At 40.8% G+C, this 19,297-nt stretch overlaps 1 protein-coding gene across 1 annotated transcript; it reads left to right on the top strand.

Annotated features, from left to right (window-relative positions):
* The first annotated feature begins 37 nt into the window (after positions 1-37).
* Positions 38-16,563, top strand: LOC139623033 (collagen alpha-1(IX) chain). The gene is made up of 27 exons (XM_071480856.1): positions 38-1,426; positions 2,032-2,142; positions 3,242-3,365; positions 4,426-4,819; positions 4,916-4,993; positions 5,085-5,180; positions 5,268-5,321; positions 8,616-8,669; positions 8,753-8,806; positions 8,888-8,941; positions 9,104-9,157; positions 9,245-9,298; positions 9,376-9,429; positions 9,832-9,885; positions 10,021-10,065; positions 10,165-10,218; positions 10,306-10,359; positions 10,450-10,503; positions 10,646-10,717; positions 10,803-10,838; positions 12,088-12,132; positions 12,223-12,255; positions 12,857-13,003; positions 13,483-13,659; positions 14,417-14,507; positions 15,693-15,770; positions 16,067-16,563. Exons 2-27 carry the CDS (start codon positions 2,064-2,066, stop codon positions 16,267-16,269), a joined length of 2,292 nt encoding a protein of 763 aa, XP_071336957.1. The 5' UTR covers positions 38-1,426; positions 2,032-2,063; the 3' UTR covers positions 16,270-16,563.
* The last annotated feature ends 2,734 nt before the right edge of the window (positions 16,564-19,297 follow it).

Raw genomic sequence — 19,297 nt, 5'->3', positions numbered from 1 at the left:
GCTGAAATATGACTATAAACAATTGTGACATTTTGTACAGGCGTTTGTGATTTCTAACAGATGAATCCTACTGACTTTGGTGATACCCTGACTTTTCCTTTAGTGCCGACATCAGGCCAAAATTTTAACATCCAGTGAAATATTCAAATATGTCTAATTGAAAGATTTGCACAAGGTGGTGGACACATGTGGTTCCCAGAGGATGAAGCCAACTGATCCCTAAAGTTTTCATTCAGCACCATCATCAGGTCAGACTTCAAAGGTTATTTAGTACAGGTTAATGACCTTAAAACCTCATTACATTCCCGTCAGCTGCAGCTGTAGTCTGTGTTTCGTGCTAATTAGCAAATGTTAGCATGCTGACTAACATGGTAAACATATGGTAAACATCAGAATGTTAGCATTGTTACTGTGGGCAGGTTAGCATGCTGATGTTAGCATTTAGCTGAAGTACAGCCTCACACAGCTGATATGGGAGTGAGCTTTTCATCTGTGTCCTTGTCTCCGTCTCCCGCGTCTCTTTCATGCTGCTGAACTAAGATAACTGAATGGTCCACCAACTACACAGCTTTAAGAGAGTGGAAAGCAAACGCTGGGTAATTTGATGAGTATCTCTTATCTCTTAAAAAGCCAAAGAACTACAACACTTTGAAGACAATTTAAAACTTTCTATTTATATCCAAATTGAAGCTGTTAACCTATTTTCCCCACAATCTCCCCATAGCCCAGCGGTTACAGATCCAGTGTGGTGGTTGAGATTGAAGGTGTGGTTTACTCTGGGTGGAATGTTTGCAGAGCGTCTTGTGTTTAGCTGTGACATACTACATCCTCCTCTCAGTGAGACCATGCAGGTGGTGAAACACGGTCTTGAATGAACATAAACTACAACTGTCTGGCTGTTTTTTAAAGCAATTATAGACTAAGTTTCATCAATAGTCCCATCAAGTCTTTTTTCAAGCTGTACCAGGGGATATGTAAAGAGACATACAAAAGCTCTGCACAGTAAAATAGACAAAACTTTTTTTTTTTTGATAGCTACACAACTGAACAAAACTTAAAGTAAAGGCTTATTCTTCAACATCACAGTTACTTGCTTCTTAAAGCAGCTTTAACCTATGTAAAGGCCCTGGTGTGTTCACCTGCATTTCCTCTATATGATGACTCAGTTTACTGAACGGTGTTATCTTGTAGTGACTGTAGGTGTAACTGGCCTATGAGAAGAGACAGATCCCCTGGGGACCAAAGGTGGAGTGGAGCTCAGGGGCCAGGCTCCTCTGAGACCCAGAGCTTCTACTCTGAATGGTCCTCCTGTTCAGCTCAAACACTGGCCCCCGGGATGGCACTTTAGAGAAGGGATATATCTTCACACCAGGAACTGGAAAAGATCCATCTACAGGAGCCGTGGGACTGTCTTTTTCAAGAATATGTGAGTAATTCTCACATTCTCTGTAATTTTTCTTTATTTTTAAAGTCAATTGAGGTAGTGGGAAATGATATTAATTGGAGTTGTCCATGATATCAGGTTGTCAATCAAACAGAGGACATTGCAGATTAGTGCAACTGTGTCCTCTAATTTGGTGAAACTTGAGAACATTTGCATGGACAAACCAATTCAGTGGATACAATTTGTGAACTGCTTTTGTCTCTGGTTTTACAGGAAGATAATTTTATCACATAATGTGATTATAAATACTTAGTAGTTGTAATACATTGAAGAAATTCAAATATTTATTTAAAATAGTTAAAAGGAAAATTTTACTATTTGATCTTCCTGTAGTTTAGGCCTGTTATTATTATAAGAATGTTAGCATTTTTAGAATATTAGCATTATATTGTTTCTTCTGTTTTTTTTTTCTTTCATTCCTTTATTCTTTCTACATATTCATTCTTTCATTTAATATTTATGCATACAGTAGAAATGTGCAGTTGTGGAACACATCTGATTGAACTATACCACTGAACTACTGTGTACACATATTTAAATGAATATGATTTATTGAATTTCTGATTTATTGACTTGCTGTACTGCAGGCACTTGTAATCCCTGACTTCAAAATTTGAAAATGCCAGCCTGCAAAGATATACTGGTGTTTGCAGCACTCTTTGTCTTCTTGGGATTGGCCCAATGTCAAAAGTTGCCAAGTAAGTTTGAATTGACTACAGCATATTTCCTGCTGCATAGAAATATTACTAACACCAGATTATCACACATAATATTCTGTTTCTGGATAGTTGCCCACGGGTGGACATGTTATATGTACTGCTGCTATCTTTGCAACAACAGTCCAGTTTCTTACCTCAGTCAGGAGTTTCCTGGTTAATATAAAATATCTTTTTTACCAATCACCCATATCATATAAATGATCTTTAACTGTGAGTGTAGTTTTTTCCTCGGGTTGAACACTGTACTACTGCACCATGATCAGCAGATGTCAGTGTTTGTCAGTTCAGAGTCCATTATTTGCCTGCACAGCAGCTGCGCTAGTATCATATTTCCTGCTCTCAGAGGATGTGTAGACATTCGGAGGTCAGAAGGTCATGCTGGGGGTTAAGCTGTGTGCATGAACCTTTGAAGCCCTGCAACAGGGTCTCAATGATACCATAAATAAACCCGTTAACGCAATGTTTTTTTCTACCTGCGGTGTTCTGCCAACAGATAAAGGTGTCTGTCAGCAGAAATAGTATGTGTTTTGTTGGCCTATAGATGGTAATACAGGATAGTAAAACATATCTACAGGGAGACAAGACTGCAGATTTCAGTCATAGACAGCAGATGATTTCATAGAACAAATCTCTCTGCACACTTACACTCTAATCTCAGGAACAATTTGTTAACATGCTGCAATTATCAAGTTTTTCATTATTGCAGAGTTGGTGTTCTGAGTTATTTTCCACCCAAGTCTTAACATTTGTAATGAGAATCTTTCATCCACGCGTTTAACCTCACAGTAAACACTGCTGCCACGCTGATCTCATTCTGACTGTAGCACAGAGTGTCCAGTGTTTAGAATTCAGTAGCCAAATCCACCCATGAAAGAAAATAAACAACCTCATCGTGTTAATGGGTTTAATAAATTACCTCATTGTACCTGTGAAGAGATGGCACCACTAATGACAGTGAGTAATGCATCGAATTAAAAAATCGGTGATATCAGCGCTGACTTCAGATTTAGCAGTGGTCCAGCCCCTTTGATGCTGAATTATTGTGATGTCAAACTAAGCTCAGTGTTTCTGCCGAGAGGTTTTGATCTCCTGGAGGAGTTTCGTGTGCCTGAGTCGAGAGGAGTGAGGATGGTGGATGGCTCTCAGCCTGAGGCGGTGGCCTACCGCGTCAATCCCTCCATCCATCTACGCAAGACCATGAGGTACGATGCTAGACTCCACGAGCCTAGTTTTCAGTGGAGCTGAAAAATGATTAAAGAGCAACTGAAAGTTGTATTTTTGCTGACTCCCAGTGGTTTAACATCTCTCTGGGCTGCAGTGAGGTAGAAGCGTACACCGCAGCATGTCGGTACACTGTGACATCATCGTCAGGTATGGTGACAGGTGCAATTGCGCACACTACTGAACACACCCAAACACACTCAGCGCTGGTGCTGCGTGTGATCAGAGGTGAAACAGACTTGAAACCTTCGACCTTTCACACCTGGTGTTAGGTCGCTCTTTAAAGGGTAACTTAACACCAGGCTGAAAAGCTGTGTTACACCTCTAACCCCACCCATCAGTGATGTCACAGGGTCCTGGAGCGCACCTGTACATCACTGCAGCAAACCAAGAACTTACATCCTTGGAGGTTAGCAAAAAAAAAAAAAATTAGGTGGGTGTTAAGTTGATCTTTAATAAGTTTTCATTTGTGCGCTTTGTAAGCAATTATTCACAGATGGAAAATAGCAATAACATTTGAATAGCAGTGTCACAAACAGATGTACAGACTTTTGACATGCTACTTGCCTCGCTCTAAGGATGGCAATGTCAGCATGTCGATCTTTCCACCACTTTGGTCCACAAATGGTTGTTAGCATGCTGATGTTAGCATTTAGCTGAAAGCACCGTTGTGCCTAGTTACAGCCTCACAGAGCTGCTAGCATGGCTGTAGGTAACTTCATCTTATTTTTCTTTGAACTCTCTTTGCCTGACAGTGATCTAGTGCTTTTAGTGCTTTTTCATTATAAATAAACACAGACTGGTTGTCTGCTAAGTGGTGCATTCTCACAAAGAGTTACAAACAAATGTGGATATTGAAACTTGTCCCAACTCATATGCTAATATGGGATTTAAGGATAAAGTCTCTCTGTTTCAATTTATGCACATTCCTTTAAAATAAAACCCTTATGTTCCCACAAAAGCCCTCAATTGTTGTTTTGTGAAGAAGGCAGCCTCTGTATGATGTTAACCAGCCCTCTAAACCCCACTCTTGTGCCACAGTGATGTGTATCCAGATGGATTTCCCTCCAACTACTCCGTCATTGCGACATTTAAGGTGACCAAGGACACTGCCAAGAAATCCTGGAACTTGTGGCAGGTCAGTGACCCCGAGGGACGAGAGCAAGTTGGCCTGCGTTTCCAGGGCAACACGCGCTCTTTGGATTTCTTCTACACTGGCCCCCGTGGGAGCCAGATGCTGAGGACCTTCCATGGTGTGGAAAAGCTGTTTGATGGAGAGTGGCACAAGTTGGCGCTGAGTGTGAAGGGCGGGCAGGTGAAGCTGCTGATAGACTGTGAAGAGGTCAGTGTGGAGTCCATTGATGAGTCAAGGCCAGTCATCCGCCGAGGGTACACCTCCATTGTCAAGCGGGCTGCAGGAGATCGTTCTGTGTCTGTACGTCGACAGCTTGGATTTCTAAAGTTACATTTCAACTTCCTTTGATTTGGATATCAACTTTAATTTCTCATATTATCTCCTCTCTCTTTATAGGTCGACCTTCAGCAGATGGATGTGTCATGTGACCCAGAGCAGGCTTACTCAGAGGGCTGCTGTGAGCTCTCCAGTGTGGTGAGTCACCTATGATTCAGCAATGTTTCACTCCCACAGGTACAGATGTGTGTGGAACTTCAAAACCAATTTCTTTATTTGCCCATGGCAGTGTGGAGGGTATGCAGAGATCGGTCTAACAGCTGGACGAGCATCTTGCAAATGTATGCACGGACAACCAGGCGTTCAAGGACCTCCAGGGCCAAAGGTGAACATGCCTGTACAGTGAAAGTTGGTGGAAGACACTGATAAGACAAATTGAGTATGTTTTGACATATTTATCATTCTTCTGCAGGGTCACAGAGGTCTTCCAGGGGAAGCCGGAGACCCAGGAAGACAGGGAAACTGGGTAAATATTTATGTCTCAGTCGTGCAGATATCACACCTTTGTCACGCTGAATGTGTGTTGTGGTGTGTTTACTTGGTGTATTCTTAGCAGGAGCAGCTCCTTTGCTCTTGCTGGACAACAAAGAGTTAAAATGAATTGTGACATTGTAAAACCTTCATTTGTGAGACAGCAGTGAAGCTGTGGAAAATGGCAATAGAAGTACAACCGAGACACGACAGGATGGAAACAAATCTGGAAGCAGAAGCGCTCAGCGATAGTAAACACAGGGGCTCCTTTCATAGTTTGAAAACTCATGTCCGCTTTGCAAAAGATTTAGGGAAGAGGCCAAGATAAACACAAAGCAATACGGATGTGACAATAAATTTGTTTTTGCATTTCTGAAATAGCCATTTGCATCCTAAAACACAAAGAATATAGGATTTAACTCAAGCTGGCGTAAGATCACAGGATTTTGTAATGGCTTTGCTTTTCCATTTGGAAGAAACTGAGCCAAATGTAATGAATCCCACACACAGGAAAACCAGGCAGTTGAGCAATAACCATGCCCTCCAAGTGTCTGGTAATGAGTGGCATTAGTCTGCATAATTATTATGTGAAATTTGTCAGATATTGTTTTTTACTTAAATGTTTTTATTTTTGTGGATAAGGCTGATTAATTCACCACAGGAAGACCAAATTGTGGAAGAGGAAAGGTTTAAGAAAATGATAATGAACAAAGTAGTCTGCTTCGGGGGCCAGTTACACAGGGATCAGTGGAAGAGCAAATACACTCACAGTTGTATCCTTTAGGGAGCTGCGGACGTGATTATTTCCACTTTAAATTTATGACTTGTTAATCCCTTTGATGGTTAGCGGTTACTGTTATATTGGAGCAGATCTGAGAGTCCTTCAATAACAGTCCAGAGAACATGTGTTTAAAGGAGGAAGATTTTTTTTTTTTTTTAATACTTACGTGATGGTTTCGTATATAACATGCCCTTTGCACTCAAGGAAATCCCCCATGCTGCCTGAGAACACACAATGTACGCCTGCAGAGCAATGTGCATTCAGAGCACATTTCCAGAGCTGTACATCTGGGAATAAACATCTGTCTTGTGTAACTTGTTAAGAGTTTTGACCTCCTGCCAGCTTGTGAATCACAGAGCCCCAACATGTTTATCTCCTCCCCTGCTGGCATCCGAGGAGGGCATTTCCTGGCACAGATATATGAACTATCCATCTCAGGTGGTGGGTGGTCCTTTTCTCTTCAGAGCTATACCCGCCTTGGTACTGTCGTAAAGTTCACGGTCATGCCTGTCGCCGTGCTGTCGGCCATCTCTGAGGTTAGCCTCCGCCTAGCTGACTCTGCTTAAAAACAGTGTTAGGTGGGATGATCAAATAAACTGACAACACAAAGGCGCCCTGGACCAGTTTAATCTGTTTGTTGACTCAGTGAAATACAGCCCACTGGAAAACACTTGTCCCACTACTACAGAGGATGTCGGCATCTGTGCAAACAATACTGGTCTATTTTGTTGTATTAATGACTAATGTTTCCTAAATCCTGCTGACAAGGCTGGGGTATATTTCCATTGATGTGACCAGTGTGGGTGTGACTGAAATTTATAGCATGTTCACATTTTAAATGTAATTATCCTCAATTTTGTCATATGGTTGTCACAGCTTATGTTAAAAAAATCAATGTGACAGTTTGGCTTTCTTACTAAGACTTAGATGAGAAGATTGACACAACTCTTGTTGCTATGCTGTAATATAAGATGTGGTTAGTTTAGCATAAAAACTGGAAACAGGGAGAAGCAGCTTGCCCATCTGACCCCAAATAATCAAGATTGTCTTCTTCACACATTTTTTTTGTTCAGATTAAACAAATAAGATCTAAGTGACAATTACTGCGCTTTAGAGGTTAGTGTTTGTTTGTTTTTTAAAAAAATTTTTTTGTTTAAATCTTTTTTACATTTACGTTTACTCATTTGGCAGACGCTTTTATCCAAAGCAACTTACAAGTGAAGGACATCAGTAAAGCTTTATCCTTAAGTTGTTTGCCTTTGTCCAGTCTTTGTGCTAAACTAAGCAAACTGTCTTCTAGAATTTTGCAACATTTTGAGACTGTTTTTTTTTTCATGACAAGGGTTTCTGTATGTTCAGACCTAAAGCAGGCTGCTCTTCAACAGCTCTGATGGAGCTGGTTTGTTTGGAATGCTGATTTGCACGCTATGGCGCGTATTAGCATGCAATTCCCTCCTATTTTCACAAGATATATACACCTGGAATGCCAACAGTGTCAGACACCTTTGTCCATACATCTTTTTTTTATTTATTCTTTAAATTTAAGTCCCCTTAAGCAAACACCTCATAAAAGATGGGGAAACCCATCGCAGCAGTTATTAGTCTCCACTGTTGTACTTGGGAACAAATGTTTGATGGGAATAAAAGTTTAGATGACGGTGTAGCACTTCTACATTCCGATTAGTTGCCGAAGAACAGTGTCATAGCTCATTACCATAAAGTTACCTGGAATTAAACGCCCACATCGCTCAAGACTGCTGCTAACCGGCATGCCGCTGCTTGCTGCCAAGAGACAACGACTCACATACAAAATTAATGACTTCCGGTCACTTTGACGTTTCCCGCCGCTTTCGGTCTAAACGTAGATGAGAAGATTGATGTCACTTTCTTTTTTGACCCTGCAGCCAGTAGCTGGTTAGCTTAGCTTAGCTGGGACGTTAAAGTGAAGAGCTGCAGCTCTAAAGCTCATGCATTAACACATTATATCTCATCAAGTATATAAACAACAGCAACAGTCTTGCTGTCACTATTACATACTGCTTTTTGCTGTTACACTTTGGATTTTTGTACAAATTGTAGCATGTTAATTAGTTTGAAAGGATCCTGGAAAATGTTGTTATCTTTGGACAGAGCCATGTGAACTGCTTTCTGCTTCATATTTACCACACAGACATGAGAGTACGTCCAAGTCTTGGAAAGAAAGTTAATATAAATGTATTTCCCAGTATGTCCAGCTATTACTTTAAATCATTATCTCTTTATTACCTGTCCATCTTGCCACACTGACTACAGGAAACTGAAAAAGCTACTTTCTGAGTGTTTATTTAAGGAGCAAGATGTCTGATGCATCCAAAGTTTAATCTTGCAGAAGTTATTAGTGACTTTCTCTCAGTGGAAATAGTCGTTACAGCGTTCACGTTGTATGCTCTATTTCACAAGCTGTTCAACTCACAAACAAATAGTTTAAGCTGAAGTCTTGCGTGTGATTCAGTCCAATGTGTCTTGCAGGGGATCAGGGGAAACACAGGAGACTATGGCAACATTGGTGAGACAGGCCCAAAGGTAAGATCAGCGTCTATATGCTCCTGTCAGGGTTTGGCTTGTTCTCAATACGCATTAATGAAACTTTAAACGCACATCCTCAGGGTGAAAAAGGAATCAAAGGCGAGAAAGGAATGAGAGGACTCTGGGGCCAAGTGGTAATTTGTCACACCCAGATTTATCATTTTCTGTACGCTGATATGTTATGAATTTCTTTTAATGAGATGTTGTATTTACAGGGAGACAGAGGTCCTAAGGGACTGAAAGGATTAAAAGGGGCAGCTGGCTTCAAGGTAAACATCTTTGCTTGGTTCAGGTTTTAATGGGAGCCCTAATTAGGGAGCCACTTAATTAAGTTGCAAACTTTTCATTGGATTTTTGTGCAGTTTGTTGGTAAAGGTTTTATAACAGATAACTCAGAGGGTTTATTGTCGACATTTGAACTGTAATTACAGGGAGTTCGTGGACCACCTGGAGACATTGGAGAAACCGGGAAACTAGGAGAAGTTGTAGGTTAACCTTTCAGACTCAGCGGTGAACACTTTCGCAAGTGATTATGTAATTACCATGTTACTAACATTTTGGCCTCCTTGAAGGGCACTAAAGGTGAAAAAGGATACGAAGGGATTCCTGGGTTTCAAGGAGTTAAGGTACTCATATTTCCTCCTTTCTGTCTTTTTTTATCTATTGATATTGTGATTGAACTCCATCATGCTTTTCTTTCTAGGGAGAAAAAGGGAATACTGGTGCAAAGGGGCGTTCTGGGCCTAGAGGAAAGCAGGTGGGTTGTTGTGGGATTCCCGTTCCATAATCCATAATAAACCTTCCTTAATTCTGTGACTGCTATCTTCAAAACCCCCTCATTTGAGCGCAGAGAGCCAGTAAATCATTTTTAATGTGGTAAAACACTGGAATATAGCTTGGCTTATGTGCCGTCTCCATAAACAACGTTAGTCCATGTGGCTGGATTTTGGCTGAGATTTGACGGCCTGAACTACATCAGCATAAGCTGGTGAGTCACTGAAAGAAGAGCCTCAACCGCAATAACCTACTCATGGAGGATGGATTCTACATGAAGGCTCCCTGGTTCACCATGTTGCCAAATGAGTCAAATGTGTTGCATAAAATGCAAAATCTTTTCTTCTCTTAAGATTTTTTCTTTTTCATATGATAATTTTAACAGGGTATTGTGGGAGATCCTGGAGAGAGGGGAGCTCCTGGAGAGAAGGGCAAGCCTGTATGTATCACAACATGATCACATGACATGAAAATTGCACTTCCCTTTTGATTTTGTTAAATTTGCAAACATCACAAAGATTTCTGGATGCGTTGTTCAGAATTTTGATGGGCATGTTTTTTGTCTGAAAACTAGGGGATCCAAGGACCCGTGGGCAGAGCTGGCACCATCGGGCCAAAGGTAGCTCATTGCTGACACACACAGCGCCTCACACCTGGGTGCTCACTTACACTCCCATAATAAGTTGTCTATTTCATAATAATGATAGCATCTCCCTAGGGCATTATTGGAGATCCAGGCTTATCTGGCAGAGATGGTGATCTAGGAATAGAGGTAATATTTTCTTTATAATGATGTCTTCATGTTGACTTTTGGAAGCAGTGCATTTGTATTGTTATAACTGTCATCTACTCCTCACAGGCTTATCAAGGACCACAAGGTCTTAGTGGAAAAGTTGGACGAATTGGAACAAAGGTAACTCACTGATCCGTGTGGTTTTGTAAATAAATGTAAAAATGAGTTGTTTTTGGCAGATTCATCCATTGCCATTTGTGATTTTTACAGGGGGAGAAAGGCACCCTGGGGCCAGCAGGAGAAATGGGTCCCAAAGGCAGAACTGTAAGTCACTTTTCAGGCATTTCAGTCACTGAAGACAAGCACATAATACGTTTTATATGTAAAGTAGTTTGCCATCTTAAAGGAAAACAATAAAGAATAAAGCAGTCCCTTAGGTCGGTATAATAAATGTTTTATTCCCGAGGGTCCAAGAGGTTACAAGGGTTCTGCTGGGAAGCCAGGAAGACCTGGATTTATCGGCCCACCGGGACCTACTGTAAGTGCTCCAGATGAATTTTCGAAACTCTCCTAAACACTAGTTCATTTTCTTCAAGCCATTAAACTATGTCTTCTCTTCACAGGGACACGTGGGTGTGCCTGGAAAACCAGGGCTCAAGGTAATACATCCTCATCCATTGTCCATTAGAGATATAAAATGAAGGCAAAATTACTATTTAATGGACACAATTACTGTAGCTATTCAGGAATTATTTACCAGGTCAATGAGCCACTTAAAATTTAGGATTTGCTGATGGGTTCTCTTTTTCGAAACTGGGTTTATTCACTAGGCTTTTGGAGCTTTGTTTTTAGGTAACAGTTTAAGGTCAAATGAAGTAATAGTACTTAATGATACTACCAAAGCCACTCCTTTGATTGCCATATTGTCACCCAGTAAACCACCGTGAAGAGGCAGAACAAACACTTCAACCATTCAGTTCAGAGGGTGCCCATCAGGGCATGTTGGCTCAGTCTGTCTTGTTCTCCCCATCTGGACTGGAGGTCACAGCCCATGCTGAACTCCCCCTCAGGACCGGTTCTTGGTGTTTATAGAACGTCCCACGCTGATTAAAGAGGCAGATATTCCTGCAGTAACCGCTTCTCAGCTGTTTATGTTTTTGTGGCATTTTTGTGGCAGGCAAATCTGATAAAAAACAATGCATTTGGAGAAATCTGGCAGTGGTCTGTTAAAAAATGAAGTAAATGTTAATTCTAAAAATGAATAAAAGTCAATTCATTCAAAAGACATGGTACAAACAGAAGTATTCACATTTGGCTGTTGACATATTATCAGAGAGTACAAATGATAGATCATGTTTCACGTATACCTACTGAAATCTTTGCCTGATCCCTGATTCTCAGACCCTTTCCAAAACAAGCTGCCAAACCACTGTGGATGTGGGATGAAAATTACTGTTAAATGGAGGTCCCCTGCCCAGTGACCCATGTAGATAACCCAAAACGTGATCTGGACGTGGAACTGTGCATGTGATCAACATGGTTGATGAAAGAAAAGGGTGTAATTTGCTGAATGCATACACTGCAACACTGTGACATAACTACACCCAACGATTTGACCGATACTGCACATCAACAGGTTTGGTGTAGGAGTGCCACCCAGATCAGCCCCATGTTGGGAAAGTCTTTGGAGTAAGAGCGATTATGATGCAGACAGTTAAAAACTACGTATAGTGCAGCCTGGCTAAGGCCCTAAAATTAATTTGGGAATCACTGTGTTCATTTGAGAAATGCTCGAATTCACCAGTGAAAAAATTATCTATCCATAGAGTGGAACTCCTATGAAATCCTGATAGACCAAATATTTGCAAGCTTCTCAGCACTGTTTATTTTTTCATTTGCCTTGTGCAGGGTAGCACGGGAATCCAGGGAATCCAAGGAGGGAAAGGTTCACAGGTACTGCCTTAAATATTTCATGATCTCTGCTTCTCATTACATCGTCTACGTCATCGTTTTTCTTAACATGAATTTGCTCTTTTCTTAAAGGGAGAAAAAGGAGTTAAAGGCCCAAAAGGAAAGGTGAGCTGTGATTCTATTGGTGGAGCGTAACTGACCAACATGAAATTGTGGTTTCTTTGGGGATCGCATACTACCACTCAAAGGTCTTGGTGCACCCTGTTCACTTCACTGGAAGAATACTGTAGGGATGGCTTCAAGTGAGCTGACAGATGTAAAAAGACCAGATACAGCGGCTATTACTCATCATCAATCTAAGAATCAGTTTAATTAAAAGAATGTGATGAGTTGGGTCAAATGCAGGTTTGTGTTTCCTAACACGATGATATTCCTGCCAGAGCATCAACCCTTTACTTTTCTTAGAAAATGCTATATTCAGCATATTTGGTTTGAAAATCTAATATAAATCCGTCAGTAGATGTGTTAGTAACATTCAGATATTATATTTCAGTTGCAGGTTTTGTGTATTAACACACTGACCCTCTCTGTGACCCTGTTAGTTACAGTGTTTTATTTTTATTGTTCAGATCCATCCCAAGCTGTTACTGCTTTCCATGAAGTTTGTGTCCATGCAAAACCGATTTCTCACCGTACAATAACTCTGATGGATGCACTGGCTGTGTAACGAATTCAGGCCTCCTGATGTTGTTAACCTGTTCTGTAGGTTGGAGACAGTGGGGAACAGGGTCCCCAGGGTGGACGGGGGAAACGTGGCCCAGCAGGCCCAACTGGAAGTTCAGGTCCTGTCGGAGTAAAGGGGGTTCGAGGTGAAGGAGGACCAGATGGCTTCCAGGGGCCCCCAGGCCCACCAGTAAGTAAAATACAAGCCTCTAAACCTTTTTTGTTTATTTTGGCTACTAGAACAAACATTACAATGCTATAGTACAGAGAAGTACTTGATGTAGTCATGGTGAAAAGCACTGCTCTTCAGTCTCTGTTGTAATTGACTATAACTTCATTTATCTGCGAGAGGTGGCATAGAAACAGCAGAGTAATCATTTACACTGACTGGCACACACACTGTGTTTGGTAACAACTTTAGTGTCAAAAACACATTTAAACAGTGTCTCATTAGCCTGTAGTTAGTAGTGACTCACTGCAAGGGTTTCATTTAGTGTGGCTATAAATCCATAATGAGCCTCAGGAAATATTGTTGGCCTCATTTGTTCTTTGCATTTCTTCTGAGAGGCAGCCACTGCTTCAGCTTGCCCCATCCTGTAATATTCCATATTACATGTCCCACAGTTGGGTCCCCTCCAGTGATGAATGTGGTAATGATTTGTCACACAGGGCCCGACCCTCCCTGCTCAACACGTGATCGAGGTTTGTAAGAAAGTGGTGCTGGAGCAGATGTCCACCTTTGCCAACTCAGTGAAGAGGACGTGTGCTGCAGTTTGTCCTCTTTATGGCGATGTGCCTATGGGAGCCCCTGGCCCCCCCGGACAGATGGGACCCCCAGGACCTCCTGTGAGTTTTGGTGTTCATTGTTTAAGGTTAATCAGCCTGCAATGACAGTCCGGGAACCTTTAAAAAATAAAATAAAATCATCATTGTGTATCACCTCACCTCCTGCAGACCTTAAGCTGAGACACACTGCTGGAGAGCAGTAAATCCTCCATACATTGTTCGTTTTTCTGACTCCCTGGTTGAGTAAAATGCAAACACATTGCAATGGTCTGGACTGGACTAAAAGAGCTGAAGTATTTGGCAGAAAAGCTTGGAATGAAAACATTACGATTTTCCACGTCTCTGTGAGGACAAATAAGGAGTCACAGACTAGACACTTGGTCTGTGTTGAATGATTTTTGGAGAGTATCAAGGCTGTCCTTGGATTGGAAAGCCTTTTCCATATTATTATACAGTGTAGAACCAATTCATGTTCCACAACTTCTTTAATCACAATGGGCTGATAAATACTCTTGAAGGCATTACAATAAAAAATATTACACTATATTAGATTATGGCCAGTACGCCTCACGTTGTGGCACATGAAGCCAAACCAAGAATAGTGATGTACAATTACTGTACAGTGTTTTCCCCAACAGTGTTGAACGATCACCCAGAAAAATCTTTACAGGCTTGTTTTTACAGAGCAGGTCAGAGGTGAATGGAACCTTAATTCACAACTTCAACAGAACCTAAGAAGAAAAAAATATTGCATATATTGGTTTATACTCAAAACACTCATAATATTAATGAATTTTCCTATTGATGATGTTGTCAGGGGGAACCAGGTAATGATGGTGTTGCAGGAGAAGTGGGCCTACAGGGATTCTATGGAGAAGCTGGAGAACCGGGCCAAAAGGGAGGAAAAGGTGCGGAAAACAAACCTGACAGAACATATTTATGAATATGATAAGCAACAAACCCATAATTCACCAGGATTTGTTTCAGAAAGAGGTATTGGTGGAAAAAGAATTAAATCTGCATTTAATATTTTTTTGGCCACATACAGACAGGACAACGAGATATAAACATGTCACTCATCACACATATTATAAGTTTTAAAAAATTGATTTGGCCAGCGGTTGCTTTTTTACAGAGCATCATTACCATTCGTTTGATGTCATCAGGGGGGCATCTGTGCTTGGATTTAACTAATTTACAAACAGCCTGCCATACAAACCGGAGGCTTGGAGTTTGACGTGACCATTTGCCAGGCAGTGAGGGTCTGAGAAAAGATGCTATCATGCTGACTTATGGGGAGTGTAGTTCCCTGAACTTTCGGAGCTCAACTAATGTTAGGGACTAACAGCAAGGACATGTTGACCTTTACTGCGTCAATTTGGATAACTGATTTTGAAATCTTTCCCCCAACTATATGGTAGTACAATATTAAAGCAGAAACACGCGGGTATTATTTGCGAAATTGATCAAATATAAAAGCACTTATTATTCAGAATGGACCTGTTCAAAGTGCGATTTTATCCTATATCCTATCCTGTTTTTTAATTTCTTTATACACTGTTTAACATTGCTTCATATTATATAATCTCATCATCTTTTGTGTGTAAAATCTTGATCAACAAAGGAACAAATTAAGAAGTAATATTCAAATAAATCTTGTAGAGTAAAAGGACAATATTTCCCTCTAAAATAAAATGAAGTAAAAGCATCAATATTTAATTAAGATACTTTCCACCACTGGCAAGAACAAACGTGTCACCTTTAATCTGTATGAAACTGCTGAATCAAATACTGTACGGCAGCCCTGTAAAACTCGTACGCTAACATGTACATTCTCAGCTCAAATTTATGGTTAGCAGCCTGAGCATGATGTCACACTCATGCTTCATTCCCGTGCCAAGACAATGAAATTGGAGAATATTTACAAGGTGTTTTAAACATTTATTTAACAATGATCTCAGGAACACATATGGTCTTTAATCAACATGAACGGCATGTTCTTGAGTGGAGATCCCTCCTGGGGGAATAGCGTCTGCTGTCATTCCTGCTAACAGAAAAGTGTGTGTGCATTTGTGTGTGTGTCTGGCTTCCAGGTGACAGAGGAGAGCAAGGTGATAAAGGAGCCAAGGGTTATGGCCTACCTGGTTACACTGGAGATCAGGGACCGAAGGGTAATCTCATCTACCAGAATTTAATGTTGTTTGATGATATGGCTAAAATGAGACATTAATCGAAATCTACATGTGGGCCTGTGCAACATTATACAAAGTATATTCAGCTGAGTCTGTGCTCAAAAACCCAGGAAAGGGGGGAGGAGATTTGTTACTGTAAGAGAAGTGTGTTATCTGCCAAAAAACGAAATGATTTCTCTCTGTAAATGTTCTTTTCTTGGACTCAGTGCAAACTGTGTCTGACTCAGCTAACTGAGCAGACTGGAGCCTAAACAGCACTTCTGGCTCAATCACAGGTCAGCGTGGACGTCCTGGCAGAGCCTTCAATGGCCAGCCTGGGAAGCAGGGTGAGCGGGGACATGTAGGCCAGCCTGGACTCAGGGGCCACCCAGGACTCAGAGGACCTCCAGGTGTCTGTGTCACCTCTGGGTGTCCTCAGCTCAACGCCACCAGTGGGACACCTCAGCCGGCACCGCGGAGGTTGAGGAATCGCCCATAGAGGAAGAGAGCATCTATGGGGACAGTGAATTGAATATTGAGCTTAAAGGAGGAAAACATGCTGGATTGGTTTTGTTAATATGTGTTTGTTCAAATAAATTTCATGTAAATATGCAACTGAAACCTGAACTGAACTTCTGAGAACAAAGACAACACCTATGTGATTTGAAGGAGAGTCGTAACAAAATATATTTGTATAAAAAGACCATCTTCATTTGATAGTTTTATTTAAACTGATTTCACAAGTCTGAGTTGTCTTTAAACACCTGCTCTTTATAATAAAAATCCAAAAATCTATTGTGTGAAGGCCTGCTTTAGGTTCATGTTCACTGCTACATCAAGCATGGCATTTTAGAGCCAGTGTGAAAGCCAGCAAAAAAACCCTGATGTTTGAAGAACATGAATATAATTTATATGATACTCTATGTAAAATATGTACAGAGAGTTTATGCACTCCATTTTGATAGTCATTTGTCGAATGAAGGAAAACTTATTCAAAACTACCAGGCAGAGAGCGGCTCAGAGCTGTCTATTTTTATATTTCTTGTATATTGTCTGTTCTTTAAAAAAAGTACAGAGTTTATGACACCTGATTATAAGTATGTTTTAATTAAATATTTAGTCATAGCTTGGATGTTACACAGTTCAGATATTGTTGTGTTTAGAAACTAAAGTTATTCTTAAAAACCATAAATGTAGGATTTTAAATCTTACAACTTGGCCGCCTCACAGTAGCACTATAAAAAAAAGACAGCAATGGATCCTGCATATGGACTGTGAGACAATTTTTGGATAAGAGTCATATTCTGTAACTTTACATAATTCATACTTGCCCAAGAAGACTTTTTTTCCATTTACAATCGTTATCTTTAGAATGGCTGTAAAAGCTGAATACATTTTACTGCGTGCAGCTAAGGCCCCAAAGGCCAAATGACCCTTCGTGTTATCAGAATTGAAGCATTCGGTAAAATAAAATTTGAAACGTTTAGTGGAGCCCTATGAGTGCATATTTTCATGCCAGTCATGTCTGCGGCGAACCAACAGGAAATTGAAACATAATATATTCTTATAATACATACAATACAATAATTTCTCCTCCATTGCAGTACTGCAATGATACACTCACCCAATATTGGCCCCAGATACCTGAATTTTGAGACTGGGGTTGCAGTGTTGTGCTATAATAGAATTAGGGAGTGTACCTTTAAGTATTTTTATTTCACAGCAAGAAGAGTGCTCTGAATTTTCCTAAGTGGAAGGTTTGGAAATCCTCACTATGATGATTTGGTAACATGTTTCATGGGACTTTTGAATGATTATGCATGAGTTTAGTTAATGACCTCCAACCTGCGCTTACTTTTTTTTCTTTTGCAGAAGTTGTTGTAGCTATGAGAACAAACAATGACACAAACAGCAGTGTTTCCCACATGGTGGCTCTGTAGATGCTGTTGTAGCACTGGTGTTTCACAGCAACACCGAGCTAGTTTGATTCCTGGCCTGTGTAGACTTTCCAGCTGAAAAACCTGCTGGTCAAATGGAATGGAGAATTTAAATTGACTGAGGGTATGAGGTGCCGCGCCTGTCTATCTGCATTAGCCGTGCAATTGGCCGACGCCCAGCCTGGGGCATTTCCCTCCTTTGTGATCAACATATGCTGGGAAAAGGTCCAGCCAGCCTCCAGCGTAGACAGGACTTCATGAGCTGAGAAAAATAATTATTGAGCTGTTTTCCACAGCTCAAATTTAATGGAGAAACACTTCTGAAGGGAGAGACGCGCTGGATGCTCTGCGTGTGGCTCTTCTCAGTGTCTTTCCTGGCTCACATTTATACCCTCTGAGAAGCCAATTGACTGTAGAGCGTCATCCTCCACCACTCTGTGACTGCAGCGTCGTGTGCCATGCTGCTCTGTTTTCTTCCATCAAAGGATGCTATGGCCACCTCCGTCATGGAAACTATTACTAATACACGATTATCCTCTGAATTTTCATTCTGGGCTCAACCACTTGCTTCAGACATGCTCACTATTTATCTCTGCGGCAAACCATACAAGCGATCATGATAAATGCAGCTTAATGCATGTGAGCTGATTAAAACAACCCAGTAAAGCTGAGCTTCAAAGTGGTGGCACAGAATCAGAGGTTACTAGACAGAGAAGGTTTTATGTTGTCCTCGGGCAGTTACTTAAAGAGTTTCAGAGCAACTGCCAGACACTGTAAATGTTAGTTGATTCAAGTAATAATCCAAATGTGTTATTATGTTTTGTAGAAGTGAAAATGAGCAGTGCGCTGATGCTGTTCGGTCCAACTCTAGATTTCATTAACTATACTGACAACTTTTTACCACATTCACACATTTTAACATACTGGCAGAATGAGATGCTGCTGGGCGGGCAGCTGACATAAACTTTTTCAGGTTCATTTGCCTCCTCATTATTTGTATGCACGGTTTTATCACATATGCAAGCTGATTGCATGTGTTTATAGCATCTGATTCTTTCAGCTTCTTAACAGATTTCATTTTTGATTTCATACTTTTGCAAAAAGGACAAGAGATTGGAATTTTCTCTGGGGTTGAGTTTGGTACAAAATAAAGTCCTCTGATGATCATGAGGGAAAAAAAAAGTTAAAGGCCAAAGTTGTTAAAGGGCTTTATTTCTCTTGTCTGACGCTGTGGGGCCATATCATGGGAGCAGTTATTAACTTGCAGTTATGAATAGCCAAATAGCAAAGAGGCTTTTAACTGATTTTAGAACATATTTGATCTGTTGTTTTCCCACATGACCGCCTGAAGGCGAATTTGTTTTCGAAAAGACTTGTGTAGTTATCAGTTGAGAACCTCTTAAACTGACTTTACTAATTCATGTGTGCATTTTACACCTATTTTAGGGGTTGTTATGCGACTGGGGAGCATGTTCTATACATCATACACACAGAAAAGCATGTGGTGTGCACAAACTAATAGGCTATGATATTTTGAGAAAATACAGTTTTCAATCCTGGGCATTGGTTCGGGGGCCATGACCCATGCAA

The sequence above is a fragment of the Trachinotus anak genome, unplaced genomic scaffold (genome assembly GCF_046630095.1).
Source record: "Trachinotus anak isolate AG129_WGS33_773 ecotype Australia unplaced genomic scaffold, CSIRO_AGI_Tana_v1 ptg000007l, whole genome shotgun sequence".
Taxonomy (NCBI): domain Eukaryota; kingdom Metazoa; phylum Chordata; class Actinopteri; order Carangiformes; family Carangidae; genus Trachinotus; species Trachinotus anak.
The sequence above is the reverse complement of the archived record's forward strand: the minus strand, read 5'-3'. Positions and strand labels throughout refer to the sequence as shown.

Excerpts from the sequence above, each read along its gene's own strand:
- LOC139623033 (XM_071480856.1), top strand. The coding sequence starts at position 2,064 with ATGCCAGCCTGCAAAGATATACTGGTGTTTGCAGCACTCTTTGTCTTC. Across the intron at positions 3,366-4,425 it reads CATCTACGCAAGACCATGAG|TGATGTGTATCCAGATGGAT; the intron begins GTACGATGCTAG and ends CTTGTGCCACAG. Across the intron at positions 10,360-10,449 it reads TTGGACGAATTGGAACAAAG|GGGGAGAAAGGCACCCTGGG; the intron begins GTAACTCACTGA and ends TGATTTTTACAG.